The following is a 26,634-nucleotide window of genomic DNA, read 5'->3' as shown; positions in this document are numbered from 1 at the left end:
ATTTGGAAGTCCATCGACCATATGAAATAATAAACGTTGTAGTTCCTTTTAACACAATTTTTTTTAACATAATAAATAGCCTAGTAGGAAAGATGGCCAAAATATGCAATGACTCAAATTTCACGAACTCTAAGGATGAGGTTAATTAACTGCTTAATATTCCCAATACTGACTGGACATGTTATAAGAGCAGACACTGAAAACATGGAAATATTTATTATCCAAGGAAAGGTAGAAGGCCGAATATCCCCAACACGACGGATCGATCAATTACAGGAATATGCAAAAGACCTACGCAGACTTAAAAGAAATGACTAGAGACAGAGATCTTTGAAAACGGACAATAAACGACATCACGATGACCACTACACTCTCTTCGGGGAATCAGGATTGAAGAGAGATTATTTAAAGGACGATAAGGCATAAATTGGACCTAAACTCACCCCCTCTTCCTCCAGCCGATGGGTCTGGAACCGCACTTAGCGTGCATGTCTGACCCGCCGATCTTACTCCTAATTCCCTCTGGCACTTTTCGCGTGCATTCCATTTTTTTGGCGGCCACCTATCCTCCCCCCTCCGCAAAAGCCTCGCGGCAGACTGGTCGGTGAAGTGAATGTCAGGCGACCAGGCTGCCCTCCGTCCATGATGGAACTAGCGAGACAGAACTAGTTGGTAATTACGAGCAACGCCAAACATTCTTATTTTCATCAATTAATTCATTCAATACACACATTCATTCAAAACTCAAGATTTAAAACACGGAGGCAGTCGGCATAGGTTGGATGTAAAAGGTCCTCCCCTGCTAACTGCCCCAGGACGGACACGGGTAGAACAAGGGAAACATAAATCAAAACAGAAACAAAACAAGAAACACAAGAGGCACTCAGTCTGAGTCGGATGTAAAAGTCCTTCCCTTGCTGAATGTCTCTTAAGACATACACCACAGTTAAATAAAATTAGAGTAAAAACGGTAAAATGTTGTATAAATAAAATTGGTAAATAAATAAATAAATAGATAAAACAGAAGAACTAAAATAAAATAAGGCAGTCAACGTAGTTTGGATGTAAAGGGTCCTCCCCGCTGACTGCCTTACATGACACAAACACGTTAAAAGATAAATAGTGACGATCGGTCATCCCGCTTGCAGACGCCTCTCTTTTTCCTCTTTGTGTTTGATTGTCTTGGTAAAAAAAGCAATCACCAGGTCGAAGTCTCTCTTGCTATCGATAGCTTTATCGATTAACTCGTGAGGCTCGCCTAGAGGGGATTCAAGACCCAGCTGTAGCTCGGTACGCCCTGCATGATATGCAGGGCACTCGAACACAACATGCTGCGCGTCATCCACCACTCCACACTCGGGACATAGATCGTCCGCGGTCTTTCCTATACGGTGGGTAAATTTCCTAAACGATCCATGTCCCGTCAAGAACTGAGTGAAGTAGTAGTTGACGCGCCGATGCCGGCATTCGTACCACCTCACCACATCCGGAATCAGGGATCTTGTCCACGCCGCCTTTTTGACTTCGGCTGTCCATTCCCTCTGCCACGTCTGTAGACTTCTCGTCCTTTCCTGTGGTCCTGAACCTATTGCCCCATTGCCCCTTCGGTACATTCGGACTCTTTCTCCGGCCAGAATATGCACCGGAACAGAACCAGCCACCACCTGTAAGGCTATGGTTGATACGGTTCTGTACGCGCTGCACACCCTGATCAGAGGTTTTATCTGAGCCCTAAGAAGCATGTCTTTGTACTGTCATTCGAAGGACCTCGTGCCACACTGGGGCCCCGTACAACACTATGGACAGGACTGATTGCAGCATCACTGTCCTTTTCTGGGATCCCGGACCCCCTATATTTGGCATCAGTTTATTTAGTGTGGAGGTCCTTTTTTCTGCCTTCCGACATGCTTCTTGTACGTGTTGTCCGAATGTAATCCTGTCGTCAAGTATTTCACTGTCTTCTGGGGTCTTATTGCGGAGCCTTTGTATTCAAATAAAATATCATTTCTTTTTCTCGGTCCCCTCAAGATTATGGCTTCCGTCTTCTCTACTGCTAGCTTTAGGTCATTTCTTTCTATCCAGGCCGCGGTCTTTCGTATTGCTCTATTTACTTTTGCTATTATTCCCCAATTCGTATCGTCTTCGACTAGTAAAGCTAGATCGTCCGCGTATGCAATCGCTCTCACTCCACTCTCCTTGTTTACTTCTAGTACCCCATTATATAATATATTCCATAGTAAAGGTCCCAGGACTGACCCCTGGGGTACTCCCGCGGTCATCTCTTTCTTCTTTTTTTTTCGATATGCATACGGTTCTGTCAGATAGGTAGTCCTTTATTATATTGGACATATATTCTGGGGCCCATTCGACGATTTTGTCTACTATAAGGCCCCAATTTGCTGAGTTGAATGCATTTTTTATGTCCAACAAAACAAGGACCACCCATCTTTTCTTGCTTGTTTTTGCTGCGTCCCTTATCCAGGTCGCGGCATCGATTGTCGATCTACCTTTACGAAACCCATACTGTTGATTTGATAACACTCTCATATCTTCCAACACACCTTCCAGCCTCTTCTTGATAAGTCTTTCATAGAACTTACCAAGGCAGTCCAGGAGGCATATTGGCCGATAAGAGGATGCCGAATCGGGGGGTTTCCCAGGCTTTAGGAGTAGAACTAGGTTCGCTTTCTTTAAGTCCCTGGGAAACTCTTGTTTCTGCAGTAGGTCGTTACATATTCTTTTGATCAAACCCGGTTTCTCAGTTGCTACAATTTTAATTGCCTCTGGTGGCAGCCTGTCGGGGCCGGGAGCTTTCCCCGTATTCATTTCCTGACCAGCGGTTCGTATTTCCTCTTCTGTGAACTCCTCTACCATTGTTGGAAAGATTTTTATAAAATTTTGGATTTCTTTGGTGGGAAAGAGGAGTTCAGCTGATTCCATCCGCTGGTCCTCGTCGAGTTTATATGGGGCCATGACCTTCAACGTCTTCATGGTAATTTTATATGCGTCGCCCCATATATCCTCTTCCTATGCTTTTATCAGGGTCTGCCACTTTTCTTTTTTTTCCTCTCTTATTTTTTTATTTAGGGTTATCTTTAGATCTTTATATATTTCTTTAAGCTCGAGGTTGCCCTGGCTTCTCGTGTAATTCCTTCGAACTCTGAGGCATCTCTCCCGTAGACCTTCTATCTCATCCGTCCACCAGTAGGGGGATTTTTTATTTTCTTTTCTCTTCACGGTGGCCAACTTTGCAGCATTTTCTAGTGCTCTTCCCAGTTGACCAAGGTCAGAAATCTCGTCCTCATTGATATTTCTGACCTCCGATAGGTACGTGGTTTTATTAAAATAGATTTCCGTGTGACCTATCTGCCGCCTTATTCCCCCTTTTACCTTTATGTCGTATTTTATGTAACGGTGGTAGGTGAATAATTGATCGTCGAGGACATCCCACCCGTGTACTCTTCTGGATAGCCCTTCACTCGCGATCGTGACATCAATGTGTGTTTGGCTGGCCCCTCTCACGAAGGTTGGTTTATCGTTGTTTAATACTTGGAGGCCAGCCTGGGCTATCCATTCGTTCCACAGTTCCCCCTTTTTGTCGTTTATGGGGAAACCCCGTAACATGGATTTCGCGTTTATGTCCCCAGCGATCAAAATTTCATTTTCATTCGTGGCGGCGCTCATTATTTCGTCTACGATGGCTTTGTACCTCAGCATAGGGATGTTCGGGGATATGTAACATGCCAGGAGGCAGAAATCCCTCAACCTAATGAGGATATAGTTCCCCCCTGACCCCCCTTTTATGCTCTTCACTCCCACATCCCTGTTTCTAATGAGCACCGCCACGTTTTTTCCGTCATCCTGAACCCAACCACCGCCTGAAGTAATCTTCTTGTTTGGTTCTGGGACGATGAGCAGGTCTGTTTCTAGCTTGCAAGCTTTTGCGTGCACAAGGTCACCTGCAATATACCAGGTTGATCCTTGAGGTCCGTTTTGGTTCAGTTCCCTGAGGTCGTTACTGCGTCGGATTCACGTCTCGTCAATAAATTAAAATACCTACGAACTAAAATAAATAAATAAATATATAAAATAGATAAATAAAATAAGTAAATACAATTTATATAAGTATAAATAAAATAGTTAGCTGTTTTAAACGAAACCCTGTGAGAGATGGTCTCCTGTTTCACTGGTGGACTGTATATGGGCCCACCCTCGTTCTCCAGGAGACCACCTCTCGCCTCTTCGTTTTCTTTTTTCTTTTTTTTACTAATGTTTAGAGGGGCTCCCTTTCCCCTCCCCTGCCGTATACCCACGCTCTATAGGCTGGGCATGCCATGCGATCCATGCGATGCCCTAAGCAGTGCCGCTACACTGCACTGCCGTGTGACCGCTGTTAAAGCAGTTGTAGCAGCATGCTACGCTGCTTTCACCCTTGCACTCATAAGTGTTGTGCCCGTATAAGAGGCATGTGTAACATCTTACGGGCGTGTACTTTTCCATGATCGGGCATGACACCCAGCCTATAATGATTGAGCTATATTTCCTCAATTCTGCGGCTTTTGTTGGGCATACGGCTATAGTAGCCACCTGTTCCCCGTACCTACTGGTCCTTAGCGTTTTTATATCCACTTCGTCTTTGGGGATACCTGTGTATGCCTTTATGGCGCTATGTAGCCTCTCCTCTGTTACGCCAGGGTCCAACCCCGTTATTGTAAAATGGATTTCCTTTTTACGTATGGCTATGTTCATACCAGACATCCTCGTATCCATTTCTTTTTTCAATTTTTCCGCGGCTCCCTTCCCTTTTAATTTTACGATGATGTCTCCTCCTTCGGTTTTTTTAGTCTGTCCACTTTTATTCCTATCTTTCCGATATCTGTCTTTTGATTCATTTCTTTTAACACTTCCGTATACTTTTTTCCTCCCGTTTTAATTAGGAGGGCTTCCTCTTGTTCATTTCTCACCCCTTTATCCATTTCCTTTCCTCTTACTATAATTTCCCAAGTAATATTCTCCCCCCGACCCACGAATTCGAGTGACTTCCGCACGTCGTCTTTGTTGATCTCGTTGTTGACGATTACTTTCACCGTTTCCGGTTGTTTCTCCCTTTCTTTTATCTGCTTGATGGCCTTCTCGGCTATCTCATACATCCCGTGTCTTTTTATTTTTGTGACGTATGTGTACCACTGGTTTTTTTGCCTAGCCATAGAGCTTCTCTTAGCATTCTCGATGTACTCTATGCTCCCCTCTTTGCATCCCTCTATGAGTTTAAAGACTTCTTCCCTATAAGTTCTTATTACACTTTCTATCCCCCCTCTTTTACTCCTTTTTTCGTTATTATTAGACATTCCTTTTTTTCTACTGTTTCGTATACCCCCCCCTGTTCCCACTTCAATTTTTCAAAGACCTTTTCTTCCCATTTCTTTTTATAGATTTGGCTAAAGGCGTTTGAGTCCCCTCCTTTGTTTAGGACCCCAATTATTTTTTCTCTCTCCTTCCTCTGCCTTTCCTGTTCTATCTTTAATTGACATTGCTCGCATTTTTCTCTTCTTCCTCCTCTTGTGACACTTGGATTTGGCTGGTTTTATTTTGGATCGTGTTTATTTCCCCCAATAGCTTCTTCATTCTAATCTTTTCTTCTTCTATGGATCCATCCATGTTCAGGATATCGAGCATCTCCCTTATCTTCCTCTGGACCCTCTCTTTGTCCGTTTCTTCGAAGTATTTCTTACTCTCCTCTAATTTCTCCTTCTTAAATTTCTCGTTAATCTCTAAATTTAATTTTACGATGATGTCTCCTCCTTCGGTTTTTTTAGTCTCTCCACCTTTATTCCTATCTTTCCGATATCTATCTTTTGATTCATTTCTTTTAACACTTCCGTATACTTTTTTCCTCCCGTTTTAATTAGGAGGGCTTCCTCTTGTTCATTTCTCACCCCTTTATCAATTTCCTTTCCTCTTACTATAATTTCCCAAGTAATATTCTCCCCCCGACCCACGAATTCGAGTGACTTCCGCACGTCGTCTTTGTTGATCTCGTTGTTGACGATTACTTTCACCGTTTCCGGTTGTTTCTCCCTTTCTTTTATCTGCTTGATGGCCTTCTCGGCTATCTCATACATCCCGTGTCTTTTTATTTTTGTGACGTATGTGTACCACTGGTTTTTTTGCCTAGCCATAGAGCTTCTCTTAGCATTCTCGATGTACTCTATGCTCCCCTCTTTGCATCCCTCTATGAGTTCAAAGACTTCTTCTCTATAAGTTCTTATTACACTTTCTATCCCCCCTCTTTTACTTCTTTTTTCGTTATTATTAGACATTCCTTTTTTTCTACTGTTTCTTGTAGGCCCCCCTGTTCCCACTTCGTTTTTTCAAAGACCTTTTCTTCCCATTTCTTTTTATAGATTTGGCTAAAGGCGTTTGAGTCTCCTCCTTTGTTTAGGACCCCAATTATTTTTTCTCTCTCCTTCCTCTGCCTCTCCTGTTCTATCTTTAATTGACATTGCTCGCATTTTTCTCTTCTTCCTCCTCTTGTGACACTTGGATTTGGCTGGTTTTATTTTGGATCGTGTTTATTTCCCCCAATAGCTTCTTCATTCTAATCTTTTCTTCTTCTATGGATCCATCCATGTTCAGGATATCGAGCATCTCCCTTATCTTCCTCTGGACCCTCTCTTTGTCCGTTTCTTCGGAGTATTTCTTACTCTCCTCTAATTTCTCCTTCTTAAATTTCTCGTTGATCTCTAAACTACCCCCCTTCCTTTTTTTTACTTGTTGCATTTCAATTCTCTCCTCATCGAACAGAAAAGTTGTCAGGATGCTCTCTTCTATGTCCTGCCATCCTGCTTCCCCTTGGCTTTCTTTTTTTCTTTCGGATTCTGCCTTCGCATTCTCTACTATTTCTGCGGAGGAACCTTCATCTCCTTTGTCTTCCTCTTTTTCTACTTCTTCCCTATTTGTTTCTCCTAGAATCTCTTCCCTTACCAGTGTCGAGTGTTTTTGGGCACCCGACCTGTTCATTTTTGGCTGCTTTGCTATGCCAATTCAATAGTTCCAATTCAAATTTTCTCTGCTCTTCTTCGTCTACTTTTCCGTCTTGCGTCTGTTCTTTCCCATTCACGTTTTTATCTGTAGGGTTGTCCTTATTCGTTTGCATTGGGTCGTCTTCGTCTTTCATCTTCACATTTTTTGATTGATTTGGATTCATATGAATTTCCAAGAGTCGGGACGTGCTATTCGTCCGACGCGGCAGTGCGCCCTTACCGCGTTAAGGCTGGATTACTTCGGGAGGTCGCCAGGTAGCCCGGAGATTATTTAAAGGACGATAAGGCATAAATTGGACCTAGACATGAACAATTTCAAGAGGTTGTCATGTCAGCGTTTGAAGATAAAACTGTCCGGAGATAGTAAGAAATTTCAACAGGAAAGTACTCTTACAAATCAAACGACAGAAGACAGACAAAAATTCAATTTCTCCAAAAGATCAGGTGAGTGGTACCTATTTTTAATTCAAAGGTATACAATTTTATTTACATGTAATAAAAAAATATATATACTTTTAACGTTGAAATTTTCATGTCGTTTTAAGTTTTAAAATTAAAAATTTAATACTTTAATATATTAAAAATAAAGGTTTTATTGTGAAAAAAAACCAAAAAATCAGTTTGCAAATTAATCGTATCGAAATTTTACTAAGAGTGGATGCGTAAGTTAAATAACTCTCCGTTCATACCCCTTTCCCACTTTTCCTATCTCCGTCTTTCATAATAATTTCAAGCCGATGGCCGCGGTTTGAGTGTGATGACGTATAAAATAGTAGAAATAGTAGAAGTAGAAATAGTAGTAGAAGTATAAAACAGTTTTTGTTATATGTATGTGGAACTAACTTTCAAATCTTACTTTCAAATCAAACTTACTCTCATCCCACTTGTATGTAGAGCTTACAAACTTTATTTCGCAGTTAAAGTAGGATATCATAATACGTCATGAGCCCTTCATGTATTTTGTAAGACTTAAGTAACAATATTAACAGCTTGGTTAAAAGCTATAAAACGTCGAATGCGCTTTGCAGTAGCAATGATATGGAGAGAACCGACAGCCCATATTATAGATTGTTCGTTTGTCCTTTGTCTTACGAAGATTCAAACCAGAGAACCGAAGTCCAAGAATACTGTGCAATATTCCTGTTTACAATCAGCTATTTCATCCCGTCAAACAGCAAAAATATTTCTATCCCAAAACCACCAAAGACTTAGAGTGTGGACAAAGAAGAATTTGAGAGTTCCAAAGTTCCATCTGGTGATATACAATTAGCAGAGGAAATAGATAATGAATCACTATTTCAAGAACCAGAATGTTCTTCAAAACCTCATCTAATTTCACGGGCTGAATGTAATAATTTTAAAAAGAGCTTTTAAAATAGTTGTATCCAATTTTCTTCGCAATGTCAAAGCTGACAATTACAACGATCTTGTCACCGAATTACTTACTGCCTACAGACAAATAGGATGTAACATGTCTCTACAAATTCACCTCCTGGATACTCATCTGAATTTCTTTCCAGAAAATTTAGGTACTTACATAAGTGATGAACATGGAGAACGGTTCCACCAAGACGTTGTAGACATGTAAAAGCCAAGGTAAATGAAGTCCTAGTCTGCTGGTAGATTACTGCTTGACATTAATCTGCGATGCTCCAGGGATCGCCTTAAAGTATCTGCTACAATATTTTAATGCAAGCCCCTCGAAGAACATACTAAAATTGATATATTCCACTATAATACACAATTCTTCGTAGCAAATAAAGTGTGGGTGATGAAAAGTTCATTTTCGGCTTCCTGATGATAATGTACATAATAAATATTATGTTCTATCCATGTCACAAATAAAGTTTATTTTTGTTGACCAACATAGTTAATATATATATATTTTTATTAACTAAACTTAAACATCTTAATAGAAGCCTTCACAATATAAATGAAGTGTTCAAAAGAAAAATCATTTTAAATTTTAACAAAAAGAATAATTTAAAAAAAAATTGATCAATAAACTTCAAATAATTTAAATAAATTTTTAAAAATAATTACAGTTGTTTGCTATATTGGTACACCAATGTGCCAAAGAAATCTTGTCCACAGCCAAAAGCACACACCAACTTTCCACTGAACCGTTAATTGTGAAACTCTAAAGACGTCATGGGCCATCTATACGAAGATAAATACAAAAAGCAGAAGAGTTAATTAAAAATGAGAGTCACATTTAAAAAAAAAAAAAAAAATAACTGGCCGCACTGACTTAGTCCAACATAGGATAAACAATGCCAACTCCAAACCGACAAGGCAGGCATCAAGACGTCTCACATTTACAAAACAAATAGAAGCTTTTGCCATTCTTGAAGATATACGGAAGAAGAATGTCATTGAAGAATCGAGGATGGAGTTCTTCTCCAGTGATGTTGGTAACTATAAAATATGGTTCCACAAGGTTCTGTGCCGACTACAGAAGATTAAATAGCGTCACCAAGAAAGACAACTACCCACTGCCCCATATTGACGATATCCTAAGTGCCTTGGCTGGATCGAAATGGTTTTGCATCGTGGGTTTTTAAAAGCGGCTATTGGCAAATTACAGTCCACTTCGGCTGGAAATGGGCTCTACCAATTTAAAGTGATGCCATTCGGATTTTCTAATGCACCTGCTACGTTTGGACGATTAATGGAGCTGGTACTTAGGGGACTTACATGGAAAACCTGTCTGGTATACCTCGACGACATCATGGTCATTGGGAAGGATTTCGACGAACACCTTGCTAATTTGAAAGAAGTTTTCACTAGACTTAAGAACGCTCACCTACAAGTAAATGCCAAGAAGTGTGAGTTATTCCAAGAAAAAGTTAGTTTCCTTGGACATGTAATTTCATCCTCAGGAGGTGCAGCAGATCCGGCAAAAATAAAAGCGGTATAAGAATGGCCCACACCAAGGAACAAACATGATGTCCGTTGGCCGTTGCAGTTACTATCGTCGCTTCGTGAAAGAATTTGGAAATATTGCCAAACCTCTCCATAACCTGACCAAGAAGAAGCTGTCATTTGACTGGATACCAGACTGTCAGCTTGCCCTTACCACATTCAAGCAGAAATTGACAACCACTCTAATCCTGGCATATCTGAAAGAACAGGGCCCTCTCGTGTTTGATAAGAATGCTTCTCAAAATGGAATCGGGACGGTGCTTTCACAAGTGCAGGAGGGTAAGGAGCACGTCATAGAATACTTCAGTAAAACTGTGGAAAAAGCATAAAGAAACTACTATGTCACCAGAAAGGAGTTATTGGCGATCGTTAAAACAGTAGAATACGACCATTCGTACCTCTATGAAAGAAGATTCTTGATAACATCCAACCATTCCGCTTTGCAATGGCTCCTCAATTTCAAGACACCTAGAGCAAGGCCAGATAGCACAATGGCTGGAGAAACTGCGGATCTATGATTTTGCCACCAAAAAAGTTCGCCACTGAGCGGAAAAAAGCCATTGAAATGACGTCGGAGACAATGAGAAGAGAGGAACTACCGATTCTGCGAGCGCCAAGAAGAATGAGAGGCTCAGATTCTACAGTTAACAACCATAGAGGACGGAGGTGACGTATAAGCTCTAGCCAAAGAAAACCTCCAGGCTGAACTGAAGAAAAATCCAGATCTAAAAATAGTCCGTTAGTGGTTTTACAACGGGGCTAGTCCACAGTGGCGGGAGATTGTCAAATATGGGCAAGCAGTGAAGGGTTATTGGCTTCAGAGAGACTCCTTGTGCCTGCGAAATGACGTCATCACTCGTAAATGGGAGTCGTGAATGGGAGTAAAGTCATGTGTTAAGGACGTACTTGCAGAACTCCATGATAGCACTACTTGGCATTTTGGGATAAATAGGACTTTGGCTAGAGTACGCGAGTGGTATTATTAGGTTAATTGTTGTAAAAATTTAAAGATACATAATTTTGGACAACACTTTTAACAAGTTTTAATTAAATGCTTTTATACCAATATACAAATTTTAAAGTTTTTTTTTACTTCTGTATAAGTTTTTTAACTATGGTATACAGCCAACTACTGGGATTTTCCCATTAATTTTTAAGTATTTGATGGTTGCTATCGACTATTTTTCCAAATGGCCAGAAGTAGTTGTACTACCCAACTAAGAGGCAATCTCAGTTGGTGAGGTCCTGCTTGAGAATGTCGTTTCCCGAAATGAGGTTTCACTTCTGCTTCATTCTGACCAGGGGCGCAACTTCGAATCGTCAGCTTGAAAGACCATGATGACTTTGCTGAGAATTAAGAAAACCAGAACGACACCGCTTCATTCTCACTCATCCTCTTCACCTTAAAAAAGAATAAATATCTTATTTTAAGGAAAAACTTAAAATCCCTGGTTAAATTTCCTCCTCTATGCTCCTGCTCCTTCTTCTTCATCACCCCAGAGATCAGACAGTGTACTTCTCTTCATTTTTTCTCTCCTCTCATCATTTTGTTTACCATGTTTTTTTCATCCAGCCATGAAACTTATTCGCCTCTCGAAGCCTCCCCTCTCATATAGGTACGGAGAATGACCAATTGACACTTATGAAAAGAATGGCCAATTTGCATGCCATCCAGAGACCGTTAAATGTAAAAAATCGATAAAAATGCGTAAATTGGTGAGAATATGAATAATGAAGTTGGAAAGTTGCTCTAATGAATGTATGGGCGCCAGGCAAGTATTAACAGATACTTTCCAACGTATATTATGCTGCTGTAAGGATTTTTCAATTTCCGAAAGCAAAAAGAAGGTACTAATAAAACATATTTGTGTATATGTCCAATTGAACTAGTTTAATACTAGTAATAAATACTATAGTTCCCCCAATAATGAATACCCTAACTTTAAATTGTTATGATTATATGACCGAAAAGAGTAAAAACACTAACAATGAACATAAAGTCTACTCTACTACTAGAAACAGTATTTCTGTAACTTCGGCGTTCGATCTAAGAAATATCAGCAAGTAAAAAAAATCGGATGTGGCAGTCCAGAAGGACTGCCGGTAGAAGTTATACTTCTATACACGCGTTCGCCGTTACAAATTTTTATGGAAATCAATCTTTACAATCATTACATATGTAATGCTATAGGTAAGAGAGAGCAGAAAGAGAAACATAATTAGGTATATAGGTATATGGCGCATCGTTTGCTGTATATAAACAACATTTGACTTGTAATAGGAGGATTTCATCAAAATATGATAATATTTTGATAAAAATGTATTTTCATATATGTATGAAAGGAGTTGAATGCAAAAAAATTTTTTTACACATACTCTGCAGTAAAATTTATTGTTTATTTTGTTATTAATATAAAAATACAATACAATACACTGCAACATAATTCAATGTAATAATACAATACAAATTAAAATGAAATATTCATATATATATATATATATATATATATATATATATATATATATATATATATATATATGTGGCTAAACACCCCTTTAGGGGTTACGCCGCTTACGCTCTCTAGATCTATGTTTTGAGGTAGATCAGTCCTCATGTTCCTTATTTAATTTTCTCAGTTATTTTTCTCCATTGTGTCCTATCTCTGGTTTTTCCTTTCCACTGTCGTATGCCCGCCTTGTTGAGATCATTTACAACTTCTTGTAACCATGTAGATCTTGGTCTTCCACGTCTTCTTTTGCCAGCTGGTGTCCATTCCAATATTGAGAATATCGTCGTAGTTGATCCTGATCTCCATACGTGTCCTAGCCATTTTGCTCTTTGTTGTTTTATTTTACACACTATATCTTCCTTAATTTCTTCCAGTAGCTCAAGGTTCGTTCTTTGTCTAAATTCATTTTCATTTATTTTTATTGGTCCCAGTATTGCTCTTAGTATTTTTCTTTCTTGTATTCTAAGGTTTTCCTCTTGTTTTTTTGTCATGCTGAGGGTTTCGGCTGCATACATCATCGTCGGTCGAATTATTGTTTTGTATACCTTCATTTTCGATTTCTTACTCAATAGTTTATTTTTTAGTAATTTCTTATTTGCATGGAAGGTCTTATTTGCTGTAATAATCCTTTCTTTGATTTCTGTTTCTCTTTCTCCATTGTTTGTTATTAATATTCCCAAGTACTTAAATTTTTCGACTTCTTCAAAAATGTATTCGCCTAGTCTAACCTTTTTGTTTTCGAAGTTTTTATCAAATCTCATTATTTTTGTTTTTTCTTGGTTTATTTTTAATCCCATTACTTTTCCTTCTGTTACCATTTCATTTAACATTTTTTCCATTGTTTTTCTATTTTTTGTTATTAGCACAATATCGTCAGCGTATGCTATTATTTGTCCTTCTCTAGTTCTAAGGGTACCTTTGTTTATTTTCCTGACGATGTATTCCAGGGCAAGATTAAACAGGGTTGCTGATAACGAATCTCCTTGTCTAACCCCTTTATTTATGACAAATTCTTCTGTGTCTCCTACTTGAGTTTTTATACTCACTACAGTTCTACTCATTGTCATTTTTATTAATCGTCTTAATTTGTTTTGTATTCCCATTTCTTTCAGAGCTACCATTAATTTTGATCTTTTTATTGTATCAAATGCTTGCTGAAAATCTATAAAAAGCAGTTCAATTTCTATTTTATATCCATGAGCTTTTTCCATAATTTGTTTAACTGTATGTATGGCATCTGTTGTAGACTTTCCCTTAATAAATCCGCATTGATAGTGTCCTATGATATTCGTCATAGCGTTGGTCAGTCTTCGATGTATTAAGGTCGACATAATTTTATATGCTGTGTTTAATAGCGTCAGTCCTCTGTAGTTATTACACATTTGTTGGTCTCCTTTTTTATGAATCGTGATAATTTGTCCTTTGTTCCATTCTTCCGGCATTTTTTCTTCGTCCCATATGTCTTTTATTAAATTGTACAGTTTTTCTTTTAATTCTTCACCACCATATTTTATAAGTTCCATATTGATCCCGTCTGATCCTGAAGATTTACCATTACGGCTGCTATTTATAATTTCCTCAACTTCCTCTTTTGTTGGTCTTTCTAGCTGGTTTCCTAACATCATTGTCTCTTCTTCTACGTTTTCATTTAGGTCTTGATCTTCTTGCTCTGTTAATAATTCTTTAAAATAGTGAGTCCAAATTTCTTTATACTCTTCATCATTTTCTGATACTTTTCCATTTTTATCTTTTATGCCTTTTATCTTTCCTTTAAAAGTTTTGTTTTGCTCGCTAATTTTCTTATAAAATGCTTTTGTGTTTCTGTTCTTACTTTCTTTTTCTATTTCTTTTATCTTATCATCTAACCAGGCACGTTTAATTTTCCTTATTTTTTTCTTACATTCATTCCTTATTCTATTGTATTCTTCCCTATAATCCTGTCTATTTGTTCTTATCCACATTTGTCTAATTTCTATCTTCTTTTTTAGCATGTTATGGCATTCTTCATTATACCATTCTTGTTTTTTTTTGTTTCTTTTTATTCCTATGTGTACATCCGCTGTTTCATTTATACATTTTTTTAAATTTCTCCATTCTGTTTCTATATCCTTTGTATATTTACACTGTTCCTTTAGTTTTTTGTTCATGTCATCAGCATACTTAATCCTTATGTCTGGAGCATTCAGTTTTTCTACGTACCATTTGTCTTTCATTGTCGTGTTTTTTAGAGTTCTTTTGACTTTTTGTTTTACCTTTGCAGTCACCATAAAATGATCTGTGTCTGCATGCGCACCTCTGTAAGTTCTCACGTCCGTAACCGATGTTTGTTTCCTTCTTGTAATCAGAATATGGTCTATTTGGGACCATGTTTTTTGGTCTGGGGAAATCCATGTTACTTTATGGTATTTAGGATGTTCGAAATTTGTACTAATGATAATCATATTGGTACTAGCTGCTAGGTTACATAATCTTTGACCATTGTCATTTGTTTTTTCGTGTAATGTGTGTTTACCTGCTACTTGGTTAATGTAGTCTTCCTTACCTACTTGGGCGTTAAAATCTCCCATTACCAGTATTGTGTCTTCTCTAGGTAAATTCTCCATTTCTCGTTCAAGTTCCTCATACATTTTGTCTTTTTCCTCCGCAGCAGCACTTTCAGTTGGAGCATATACGTTTATGATTGATATATTAAATGGTTTGGCGTTAATTCTCAGGTAAGCCATACGTTCATTTATTGGTTTAAATTGCATAATGTTATTTTTTATTTTTCCCATAATTATGAAAGCAACTCCATATTGACCTTGTTTTCCATGTCCCGAATACTGTAGTGTGTAGTTTTTTTTATTTATTTCTCCTTGACCTGCCCATCTAATTTCTTGAATCACTGCAATATCAATTTGGTATCTTTCTAGTTCTGAGACAATCTCCTGCATTTTTCCTGGTTCAAGCATTGTTCTGATGTTCCACGTACTTATTTTTAGTTCATCGCGTTTTTTCATTTTTCTATTATATTTTTTCCTGCTCGTCTGTTTTATCTTATCTAATCTATTCATGTCCTTTTCCTTTGTCATTTTCGTTTCCGTTTTTTGTTGTGTGTACGATATTTGTTGTTTTATCGGTTTTTTGGCGTGTCTTGGTTTGCCTTTTCCAGTTCATTCTTCTCTTTGTTCCATTTCCATATAGCCCCGTCAATATTTAATTTTTGATAACCTACTCTGGTGTTCATACCTTTTTCTTGTTGAAATTTTGCAATTTTCCGTATTTCTTGTTGGATCTTCATCTCTTCTTGCGTTAGATCGTTATTGATGTATATTTCTGGCTTTGATGCCCTTAGTTTGTTTTTGTTCTTCATGATTTTAATTTTTTCATTTCTGTTTTTTAGTTTTACAAGACATGTTTTGTCGCCTATTTTATAAGCATCTTCTATTTCTACTTTAATGCCTAATTCTTTTTCCACGAAATTTGCCATAATCTCGTTGACTACATTTGGGTTATTTGTATCCATCGGTAGACCCTGGACAATAACATTGTTAGCCTTTCTCTCTTTCTCGAGCTGTTCTACCTTCATTTTCACTATCTTTAGTTCCTGCTTCATTTCATCATTTTCCTTTTTTAGTTGTTGGTTACTTTGTTTGAATTCATTTATTTCTTTTTTTAATTCTCTGAGGTCATTTCTATATTCTCGTTGTTCTTCTTTTATTCCTTTTACCTCCGTTGTTAGATGTTTTGTTTGATCTGTTAAATTTTGCATCATTTTTAAAAGCTGATCTATTTTGTTTTCATCTTTCTGTTGTTTGGTTGGTGTTCTGGTAAGTTTCTTGCTCTTGTTGAAAATATCTTCATCATCTTCCTTTCGACTTCTTTTTTTATTGTCTTCTGAGGTGTAGTCATCATCGCTATCCATTTTTATTTCTTTTTTATGTATTTTTTACTCTATATTATAGCAAGCGGTAAGTTCTAGTTCTCCGGTCAACCCGTCAGAAGCTCTAGAACTTCTCAAGCAATAATTGAGTATGAAATTTAAATTTATTAAATATTTTATTTCTTCTAAATTTTGTTTATTTAGTTAATATTATTAATTAGCGGATTTCCTTTCTTGGATTTTTGAAACTTTTTGGATAACCGGCAACGTCGCATTCAATTTGATCAAGACTTGTCTTCTTATCTGTTATTAAAAGAACTGGAATTTCTAAATGTCGTTTTGTTTTGAATACAATAAAATGTTTTAAAACTTACTTACAGGTCACTTTTTGCCAATTTTCTTTGCACTGCAGAGAGTTTATGTCCTCATACAATTTTTCACGTATAGTTTGGATTTTATTTCTCACTATTACCTCAAAAATCGGAATAAACACTGGTAAAAATGTTTAACACTTTTATTTCGCACAACGCGCTGTTGCCTCCGGTCATAAGTATTCATAAGTATTTAAAAATGACAATATACATAACTTATTTACGCATATGTTTAATTTACCATGATAATAATATTAATACAAATTAAAATAAAATATTCATAAGTATTTAAAAATGACAATATACGTAACTTACTTACGCATTCCCGTGAAAATTTCCGACTCACTCCCGTGCAAATTTCCAAAGTCGAACGCGCGTATAGAAGTATAACTTCAAAAACATTTTATTTTAAAATTTAGCGTTTTTGCGTATATTACATATATTTAATAAAATTAACGTGGGGTTTGTAAATATTTCAAAAATAAAAAAGGAAATTCATATTGCGATTCGAACTCACATACACCAGCGTATGAACCAAACACGTAAAATATTTGCCAATTAGACATGACACAAACGTATTTCAAAATTGACAGTTTTCGGTCATATAGTGATTTATTGAGGTTATTATTTTTAAATACAAAAGACTAAAATAATTATGAACATTTAATAAATAATACAAAACATCACATAAATAATAATATTAAAAAATATTATATATATATATATATATATATATATATATATATAATATTATATATATATATATATATATATATATAATATTATATATATATATATATATAATATTATATATATATATATATATATATATATATATATATATATATATATATATATATATTGAAATGATATTAATTATAGGAGAAAGAAAAATAGTGTTTAAAAAAATAATTTATAAGTTATATACTAGATAAAATTAGATATAAAAAGTATTTGGTTATTTTAATAAGTTATATACTATAAAAATTATTTATATGAGGGTATTTTTAAGAAATTAGCATATAATAAGTGTAAAAAGTTTTTTTTTAATAACTATAATATTGTAAATATATTTAAGTGAGCCATGTGCATAGGCAACCAAATATACCTACTCTGAAAAAGTGACAGTTGGATAATAGTTGCGAATGTGAAGTGGGATTATTTATTGGTTTGAGATGTTTAATTTACAGATAATTACGGATTTGAAATAGTGTAATTTATTAATTTAGGTTGTTTAAATTACATTTAAGTTTATATTCTGATCTGAAAAGCCTAAATGTCAATAAAATTCTCGATAGAAAAGAAAAGAATAGTAACCATCACTTCAGCATAGTAACCATTATTCGGAATCTCCTGAATACTGAGTGGATGGACCAGGGCGAGGATTGTCCTGTGAAAAATTTGGGTCTTTAGTAGGTTTGTCTACATGTTTTCGTATTCGTTTTACATATTTAAGGTGAGTGCTTGTTAAATTTTGTTTATCTGTTTTACCGATAATTTTTGTTTTGTCTTGTGTTTCTGGATGGATGGTGGAGAAAGGGGTTTGTAATTTGGACTTATGTTTTTTCTTAGAAACATATAGGGATTTTGTGAGGTCTATTTCCGGAATATCTTCGGCATTTTCGTTTTGTCTATCTAAAAGTTGTTGTCTTTTTTGTTTTTGTTTATTATATAGTTCTGCAATAAAGGGTTGGAGATCTTCTTTATGTCTTTGATTATATTTTTCGTATATCGAAAGATCAAAGTCGAAATGTATTTCTTCGGCATAGGGTCCGTGCAGAATTGAGAAAGGGAATAATCTGTGGAACTGTGGATTCATTGGTTGTAAATGAGAATGGCATGTGTTAGAATGTCATCTAACGAATCATTTGGATTTTGGGCTTGTATGGTCCTAAGTTTTTCAATAAGAGTTGAATGAAAGCTCTCTACTGGAGAGTTTGAGGAAGAATTGTTTACTGTTGTAAAATGTATTTCGATTTTGTGGATATTTAGGAATTCTTTAATGACTGCGGAATTGAATTCGGTGCCACTGTCGCATACAATCTTTTTTGGATAATTGTGGTGCGAAAAAGAGCGTCTTAATTTATTTAGTATGGAAATGGAAGTCTTGTCGGTGAGCTTATAGCATTGACCGTATTTGGAAAAAGAATCTATTATTGTGAGATACAGGTTTTTATTGCAGTGGAACAGATCGATATGTAATATATCAAAAGGTTTTTGACCTAACAATGGTCCTAATTGGGGAAGTTTATAAGGACATGGTTCGTATTTATTTTTTAGGCAAATTTCGCATTTATTGATAAAATTAGAAATCGTTGTCTGCATTGAGGGCCAATAAAATTTTTGTTTTAAGTGTTTGTAAGTTTCAATTATTCCGTTGTGGTTTTCAACGTGATATTTCTTTATGCATTGTATTTGTTGGTTTTCTTCTTCTATGTCTTGAAGTAGTATATTACAAAATATTGCTTTGACTGTGGAATTTATTTTTTCTTTAAAATAGTTACAGATAAAAGGTCTAAATTCGTGAGGGATTGTTATTGCAAATTTTTGATTTGGTCTAAGGATATTTTGGAAGGTATTTGCTATTTCTGTTTTCCAATTATTTGTCAAAGTGACAGTGTAACGGTGTTTGTTAAAAATTCTTTTGTATTTAATTTCAAAATTATTTGACTCTGGTTTAAAAATAATTTGGTTTGAGGATAAATTAATTGGTTCAGGTGAAATCTCTATTCCAGTGATAGGGTTCTCAACTGATGTATGTTGTGTGTTAATACTGTTTTCTAAGTTGTCAAAATCGGCAAGGAAATCGTCAATGTTGAAATTGTCGGGTGGTTCAGCTCATTCTGAACTCGAGCTTAGGGCATTTATTTGGACTCGGCTAAGAGCATCAGCAACTTGATTCCCTTTGCCTTTTTTATATTTAACTTCAAAATCATATTCTTCTAGTTTAAGTCTCCATCGGGCTAATCTAGAAGTGGGGTCTTTAATTTTGTAGATCCATACGAGAGGATTGTGATCTGATTCTACAGTGAATTTTTGGTTGTATAAATACATACGGAAGTGTTTACGAGAATCTAGTATGGCTAAGAGTTCTTTGTCAATAGTGGAGTAGTTTTGTTCTGCGGAATTTAGAGTTCGAGAATAGTAGGCAATAGGGTGATTGTTTTGAGATAATACTGATCCTGTAGCTATATTAGAGGCGTCTGTAGTCAGTACAAAAGGCTTTTCGAAGTCTGGGTATTGTAAAACTGGGGAATTAGTTAACAATTGTTTGCATTTTGCAAAACATTCTAAATAATTTGGATTAGTAGGGTCAATAGTTGCTCCTTTTCGAGCACACCTCGAAAATGGGGATGTTATTCTCGCAAAGTTGGGTATGATTCTTCGGTAGTAACCGATTAAACCAAGAAATGATTTAATTCCCTTTACTGTTTTTGGTAGAGGATATTTTTGTATAGCTTCGATTTTTGCTGGGTTAGGTTTGATTCCTTCAGTTGTCACTGTGTGACCTAAGAAAGAAACTTCTTTCGTGAGAAACTCGGATTTGTCTAACTGAATTTTTAAATTATTTTTCCTGAAAGTGTCAAAAATAGTTGCAATATGAACTAAGTGTTCTTGCAGTGACTTGGAAAAAATAATAACATCGTCCATGTAGACAAAGCAAAACCTATGAATGAAGGGCCTAAGAATATTGTCCATTAACCTTTCGAATGTTGCTGGTCTATTCTTTAAACCAAAGGGCATACGTAAAAATTCAAAGTGACCATGCGGAACTGAAAAGGCTGTTTTCAGAATAGAATCTGGATGAACTTCAATCTGATGGCAATCTTAAGCTAAATCTAATGTTGTAAAATAACTGGCTTTTCCTAAGCTATCCAGTATCTCATCTATTTGAGGAAGTGGGTAACGATCACTTTCAGTATGATCATTGAGCTTCATGCAGTCAATTACTAATCTAAATTTTTTAGGAACTGAGGCATCAGCTTTTTTTGGTACTATCCAAACTGGAGCTGAGTACGGTGAAATTGACGGTCGAATTATCTTATTATCTAGTAAATTATTTATTTGTTTTTTATTTCTTCCTGCATTGTTTTAGGATGACGAAATCCCTTTACGTAAATCGGATTTTCATCCTTCGTTTTGATTTCGTGTCTAACAGCTGACGTGAAAGTTAAATTTTTGTTTTCATCGTAAAATACATCCTTATATTTCTTGCAAAGATTTATAATTTTATACTTTTCTTCGTTGTTTAAGTGCGAAGTTCGTATTTTATTTTCAGTAAAATGTATGGGAATTTGTTCTATTTCATAATTACAGAAGTTCTCAACTTCAATTCTCTTATTAAATTTGCTTACGTGGGGATTCTCAAAGGTTAAAATATGAGTCGCATAATTGATAGTGGCATTAAATCGTAATTTCCTAGGAGGATATCAAAAGGATATCAAAGTGCTGACTAAAGTCGGCGATTTTTACGTCGAATGTTTGTGGAATTCCATATTCTAGGAATAGTGGCGTCTTAATATTTAATTCGTGCTTGGAAGTAATTTTCATTGACGTTAGCGAAAAAGGTTTCCGATAAATATGTTTTTTTATCAAATAGTTTGAGAGCTCGCGGGTTTAAAATTGAATGGGAACCTCCGGTGTCGATCAAAACGCGTAGATGTGTTTTGGGTGTGACGAAGCAGGGCAACCCAACGTCTAACGGGATGGCTTGAAAATCCTGATGATTTTCATCATGCAAATCGGGCTCTTGTTTGGATTCGTAATTTTCGAAATCATTTTCGAAATATTGGGTATCATTTGAGTCTATGTGAAAATTGTGGCTTCTATTAGTTGTAATTGTCATGGGCTGATGGTTTCTGGTTGTGGTAGTTTGAACACAGCTCATTAGAGTGGCAAAATTTGGTTGGGGTCGAGGAGCTTTATATTTATTTAATCTTTGTTGGATATTTTTCGGAACATTGTTTCGTTGGAAGGATTGGTTTTGTTCGTAAGAACCGAAATTTTGTCTCTGACGAAGATTGTAGTTTTGTTGTGGAGTGAAGGTAAAGTTGGGCTCTGTGTTGTGTAAAGGTGTGTTGTGAGTCGAAGGTCTCACATAATTTGAATGCGTGGGTTGGAAGTTTGAGTGTGTGGGTTGGAAGTTTGTGGATCTTTGATTATTCGAAGATTGATAGGATTTATTTTTAATTGGAGGCTTTTTGTTATGTTGGCTCTTAAGGAATGTATTGTTGCTGATTTTTGTGGTTATCGTATGCAATACACTTTTGAAGCGCTTCCTCTAGGGAATTTAGTTCAAAATGCGATAAGTATTCGCAATAAGGCTCGTTGATTCCAGTACAGAAGGTTTTGAGGGCAATGTTTTTAAAGTATGGGGTTTTGAAGGTTACTGTTGCGGGATTGTCGTTTAGGGTGATCTCCGTATTTAGTTAGTAAGGCTGGACGAATTTCTGTCCAATTTAGAGGTTTGTAGATTTCTTTTTATTTTTAAATTCAAATTATCGAATAGTAAACTTAAATTTTCGATACTATTTTGGAAAATATCATTCAATGTACTCATAAAATATATGCAAACATGTAAAAATATAAATGCAAATATATATAAAAAATTCGTTGAAGTAAAAATGTTATAAATAATATAAATTCAATAAACAATAAATAATAAATTCAATGTAAATGTTTAAGAATTCAATAAAAATAATAAATGCTCATAAATAATGGTAAAGAAAGGAAAAACTTACGCAAGGATGATCGTGTTTGATTTCCAATACATTTTTCTCTTTTACCAGGTTCTTCAGGATTTCATCAAACTAATGTAGACCAGGAAACGACCAAGTTTCTGTATGAAATATCCTGTTCGCAGCGCCAGAAATGTTTCTTCAACATTAAGTTTCCCAAAAAAAATTTTTATTTTGAAATTAAAAGTTTACAATTTTGAGAAATACTACAAACTACTACATTTAATGATTTAAACTTGACTATTGAAACATAATAATTACAATAATAATAAAAATATTGATTTCTTCCTATTTATCATTGCACATCGGAATCTGCTGATTCTTAATAGTAGGGGAGCTTTTGGCTACATTACTTTTGGTTACATATATATATATATATATATATATATATATATATATATATATATATATATATATATATATATATATATATATATATATATATATATATATATATATATATATATATTATATATGTTTAATAAATTAAGTGGTGGTTTAAACATTTGTATAGTTGGTTGCTTATCATTATCCACAAAATTTCACCAAACTTTAGTCCACCTGCATTAATTAAACAAATTTTTTTTTCAATTTCTTTAACGTAAATTTAGGATAAATTCATAATTCAAGCTACAACATTCATAGTTGCTACTGTTATTTGATTATAATTTTAACTTACTTAATTTTAAATATTGCTGGCTACTGTCATATTTAGACAAATACCTCAAGTTACACTGACTGCTTTGTTCCGACTTCCGTTCTAACATGTCAATATTGTCATTTCAATCAGTTGCTGTCAACAAGTCCTCGTAGACCAAGAACGGTTGACTACATAGGATAGTTCCATCGCCCAAAATTGTCTGTCACTGCAACACGCGGCTGTGACGTAGGTGTGGGGATGACAAGCAATTATCGACCTTATTGTTACTATTATCTTTTATGGAAGATGAGCTTAATTTGAGATTAAAAAGTTTAAAACGAAAAATTTACGTTTTGTTTTGTAAATAGGCAGATAATCAGATTTTTAACAGTACTTAAGACATTCAGACTTATAAATTAATGATCTGTTTTACATGGCAAATAAAATTTATTTTCGAAATAATTGCATTTGCTAGTGTTATAATTAAATTAATAAATGTCAGTTTACTCTCAAAGTAAATATTTCTGGAAAATAAAATCTATAAATCCGTGTTTTACTTACGTAGTCAGAGCACAAATTAATATCCAAAAATATTTGATGATAAATAAAACTATTTAATACTGAACCATTTATTTCATAAACATACATAGGTAAAACTAAACAGTATACAATACTAGGAAACTTTAGAAACATTCCTTACCGAACAATTTTATTTAATTTTCTAATTTTTGACCTAGTTGAATCCAACACTGATAAGTATTTTTGCTTCAAATTTTCAGCTTCCTTGAATTTTAAATTTCTATAATTTAATCTAATTATTCTAAGTTTACAAAAGTTTTTAGTCAGTGCATATGGCAACATTTTTCTTTTTTTTAAATCCTTTTTGAAATGTTTCCAACAACTCCATTATTTTTCCTATAGATATCAATATATTTTTCATAATATTTATTCCATAATTTTATTTTTATGAACCACTCATCTGTAGGCTTGATAAGACCTCCATAATAGAGTTGCTGCACACATGATGGTAAACTATAACTATGTTCACTAACTTTGTATGTGAAATTACATAAATCAGGTAAACTATCTTTAAATTTTTTTGCTAAATACCCAGCGATGTATTCTAAGGCATCTTCTGTAGTTTCCTGCAAATCACTGACAACATAATATGAGGTGGAAGACCGATTAGATGATTCTTGGGAAGAGAAAGAACTACTATTGTTAGATACATCAGGTTCTTCTATTTTTTCTTGAGGAATTTTAAGATTGGCTTTTTGGAATACTTCTGGACTAATATATTGATCCACACTCAGAAAAAAGTGCAATTTGGTTTGTGGTTAACACTTTATTTAACACAATTTTTTTATTTTTTCTGAACATTCATATTTTTTGCTTTAGAATACCTCAACTGACTTGTTAAACTTTTTATTTTCATTTGAACCTTTTTCTTCAAATTGGAATGATCAGCTATTAATTTTTCATACTTGTTTAATAATTCGTTGTATTTTGCTTCAAAATCTACTTCAGGCTTTAAATCTATATAGTCACCAGCTTGTTCAAAAATTATTTCAGATTCAGTAATAGTATGTTAATGTTGATTAGATAAAATATTTGAATCAACCTTTGTAATTTCTGCTACAAGTTGCTTTCTGTTTCTAACATCTAATCTACCTTCACGAGTAGAGACAGAAGGTGTGTCAAAGGTATGTTTATATAAACAAAGTGTTGGAACTGCAGTTTTCTTTAAAAGGCGTTTACGAGGTAAACCTAAAATAAGTTACATTAAAAAATTTTTATAGTCATTTTATTGCTTTTTTATTTTACCTATTAATTCATTTTAAAGATCTCTTTCTAGTCATTGTTTGTAAAATGAACAGAGCATATGCTACTAGAATCAGGATTAAAATTATCAGCTCTTCCGCATCGGTTAACCCATTCAGCCCTTATAGTTTTCGACACTAAATACTTTCATTTTGGAAAACTGTGAAAAATAACAGGCATATTGGTTTTCGCACTCTTAAATTTATTGTCACAACCATATATGGCACATCTATTACCACCCATTTTGTTTATACAAGTAAATTGATATAGAAACAATAATTAAATATATAAGGCCGTTAAATCGCTAGTACAACAAAAAAATTGGCAGCAGGCACAACTATTCTATATAAAATAATAAGAAATGTCAACCACGAATCCCCACGCTTACGTCACACTCAACACAACGCATTTCTTACATTAGAGCATAGGACAAAATCAATCCCATCTGAGTTGAGTGTCCTTGCTCGTAGGCACTTTGTCTAAGGACCAGAAACCTCCAGTGGAGTCTTACATTGCCATGTTATCAATTCCAATTGTAACTTAAACATCATATTATATAAGATCCAATAATGTAATTTAAATTCAAATTAATAACATTTAACGGGTTTTTACCCAAATATTTAGTGGTTCAACCATGTACACTTAGTAAGTATTAAACACATTTTGTATTATCCTTAATCAAAATTTTAAATTTCATGTTTTCTTTAATTAAAGTGGTTATATACTTTTCGGACACACTGATGATGGAATATAGGTTCCGAAAACGTTTTGTGATGTAGCGATTGGGTGTTTTAATTATATACCTTTTATAAAGGATTTTTAAATAATTTATTTGTGATACATGGTACACAGTCAGCTACAGAAACTTAGTTTCCTTGTGGATTTGAACTTAAATATACTGAACGAAAATAAAGAGCGGCAAATTGTTTTATAATATTGGTAACTGCTGACTCAGTGGGAACGTGTAAAAACCTTAGGCCTCGATGACTCTGCTGATACTACGTGTGCAGGGATCCTTTTATAAAGGATTTTTAAATACATTTTCTTAAGTTCAATATAATTAAAATTGTAGTAGGTACGTTACTTTGATCATTATATTTTCTAAATAAATTTTTTTTTTAAGTTCCAAAAAGGTGCATGTTACGTGATATAAAAAGTGGATTCCAATCCTTTATTCAGAAAAGAACCAGCAATCTCCAAAAAACAGTGGCGTCCTAACTTTGCAGAAATCTACGGAAGGAACACCAAGTAAAGCCCCTGGTAGAACAGCTGTCGAGAACAAGATGACTTGATGTTTTTGGAACTATTCTAAATCTAACATTGAATCATCTCGTATATAATTTTTGTTTCATACTTTTTATTATTATATACCTGAAACGATTATTTTTGTCGATTATTCTGCTAATCAGACAGTGTTTTTCCGATATTTTGATTGCTTATTTTGATATTTACCTTTTGATTTATTATTTTGCCATTTATATTTTGATTAACTATTTAATCAATCTATAACCTTACATTTTTATTTCGTTTATTGATTTATTGACCATCATATGACCACCGAATGACAACGGCAATACTTCTCGTCTCGCGTCTTGCACCGAAAACCAGCCTGAAATAGAACTTTATAAATTATCTGAAATATTTTCTTTCGTACCTGAATTTGAAGGCGATCAGATATTTTTACACACATTTTTAAATGCTTGTGATTATGTCTACAATATGTC

The 26,634-nt window shown here is 35.0% G+C and overlaps 1 protein-coding gene across 1 annotated transcript in view; it reads left to right on the top strand.

The window, feature by feature from the left end:
• Positions 1-26,151, top strand: part of ocm (over compensating males) — a 302,029-nt gene extending 275,878 nt beyond the window's left edge. Inside the window, exon 6 of the mRNA XM_072529887.1 lies at positions 26,034-26,151. Coding sequence (XP_072385988.1) covers positions 26,034-26,063 — 30 coding nt within the window. The 3' untranslated portion in view covers positions 26,064-26,151. The remainder of the gene's footprint in view (positions 1-26,033) is intronic.
• The last annotated feature ends 483 nt before the right edge of the window (positions 26,152-26,634 follow it).

Source organism: Diabrotica undecimpunctata, chromosome 4 (genome assembly GCF_040954645.1).
Source record: "Diabrotica undecimpunctata isolate CICGRU chromosome 4, icDiaUnde3, whole genome shotgun sequence".
Classification (NCBI taxonomy): domain Eukaryota; kingdom Metazoa; phylum Arthropoda; class Insecta; order Coleoptera; family Chrysomelidae; genus Diabrotica; species Diabrotica undecimpunctata.
The sequence above is the reverse complement of the archived record's forward strand: the minus strand, read 5'-3'. Positions and strand labels throughout refer to the sequence as shown.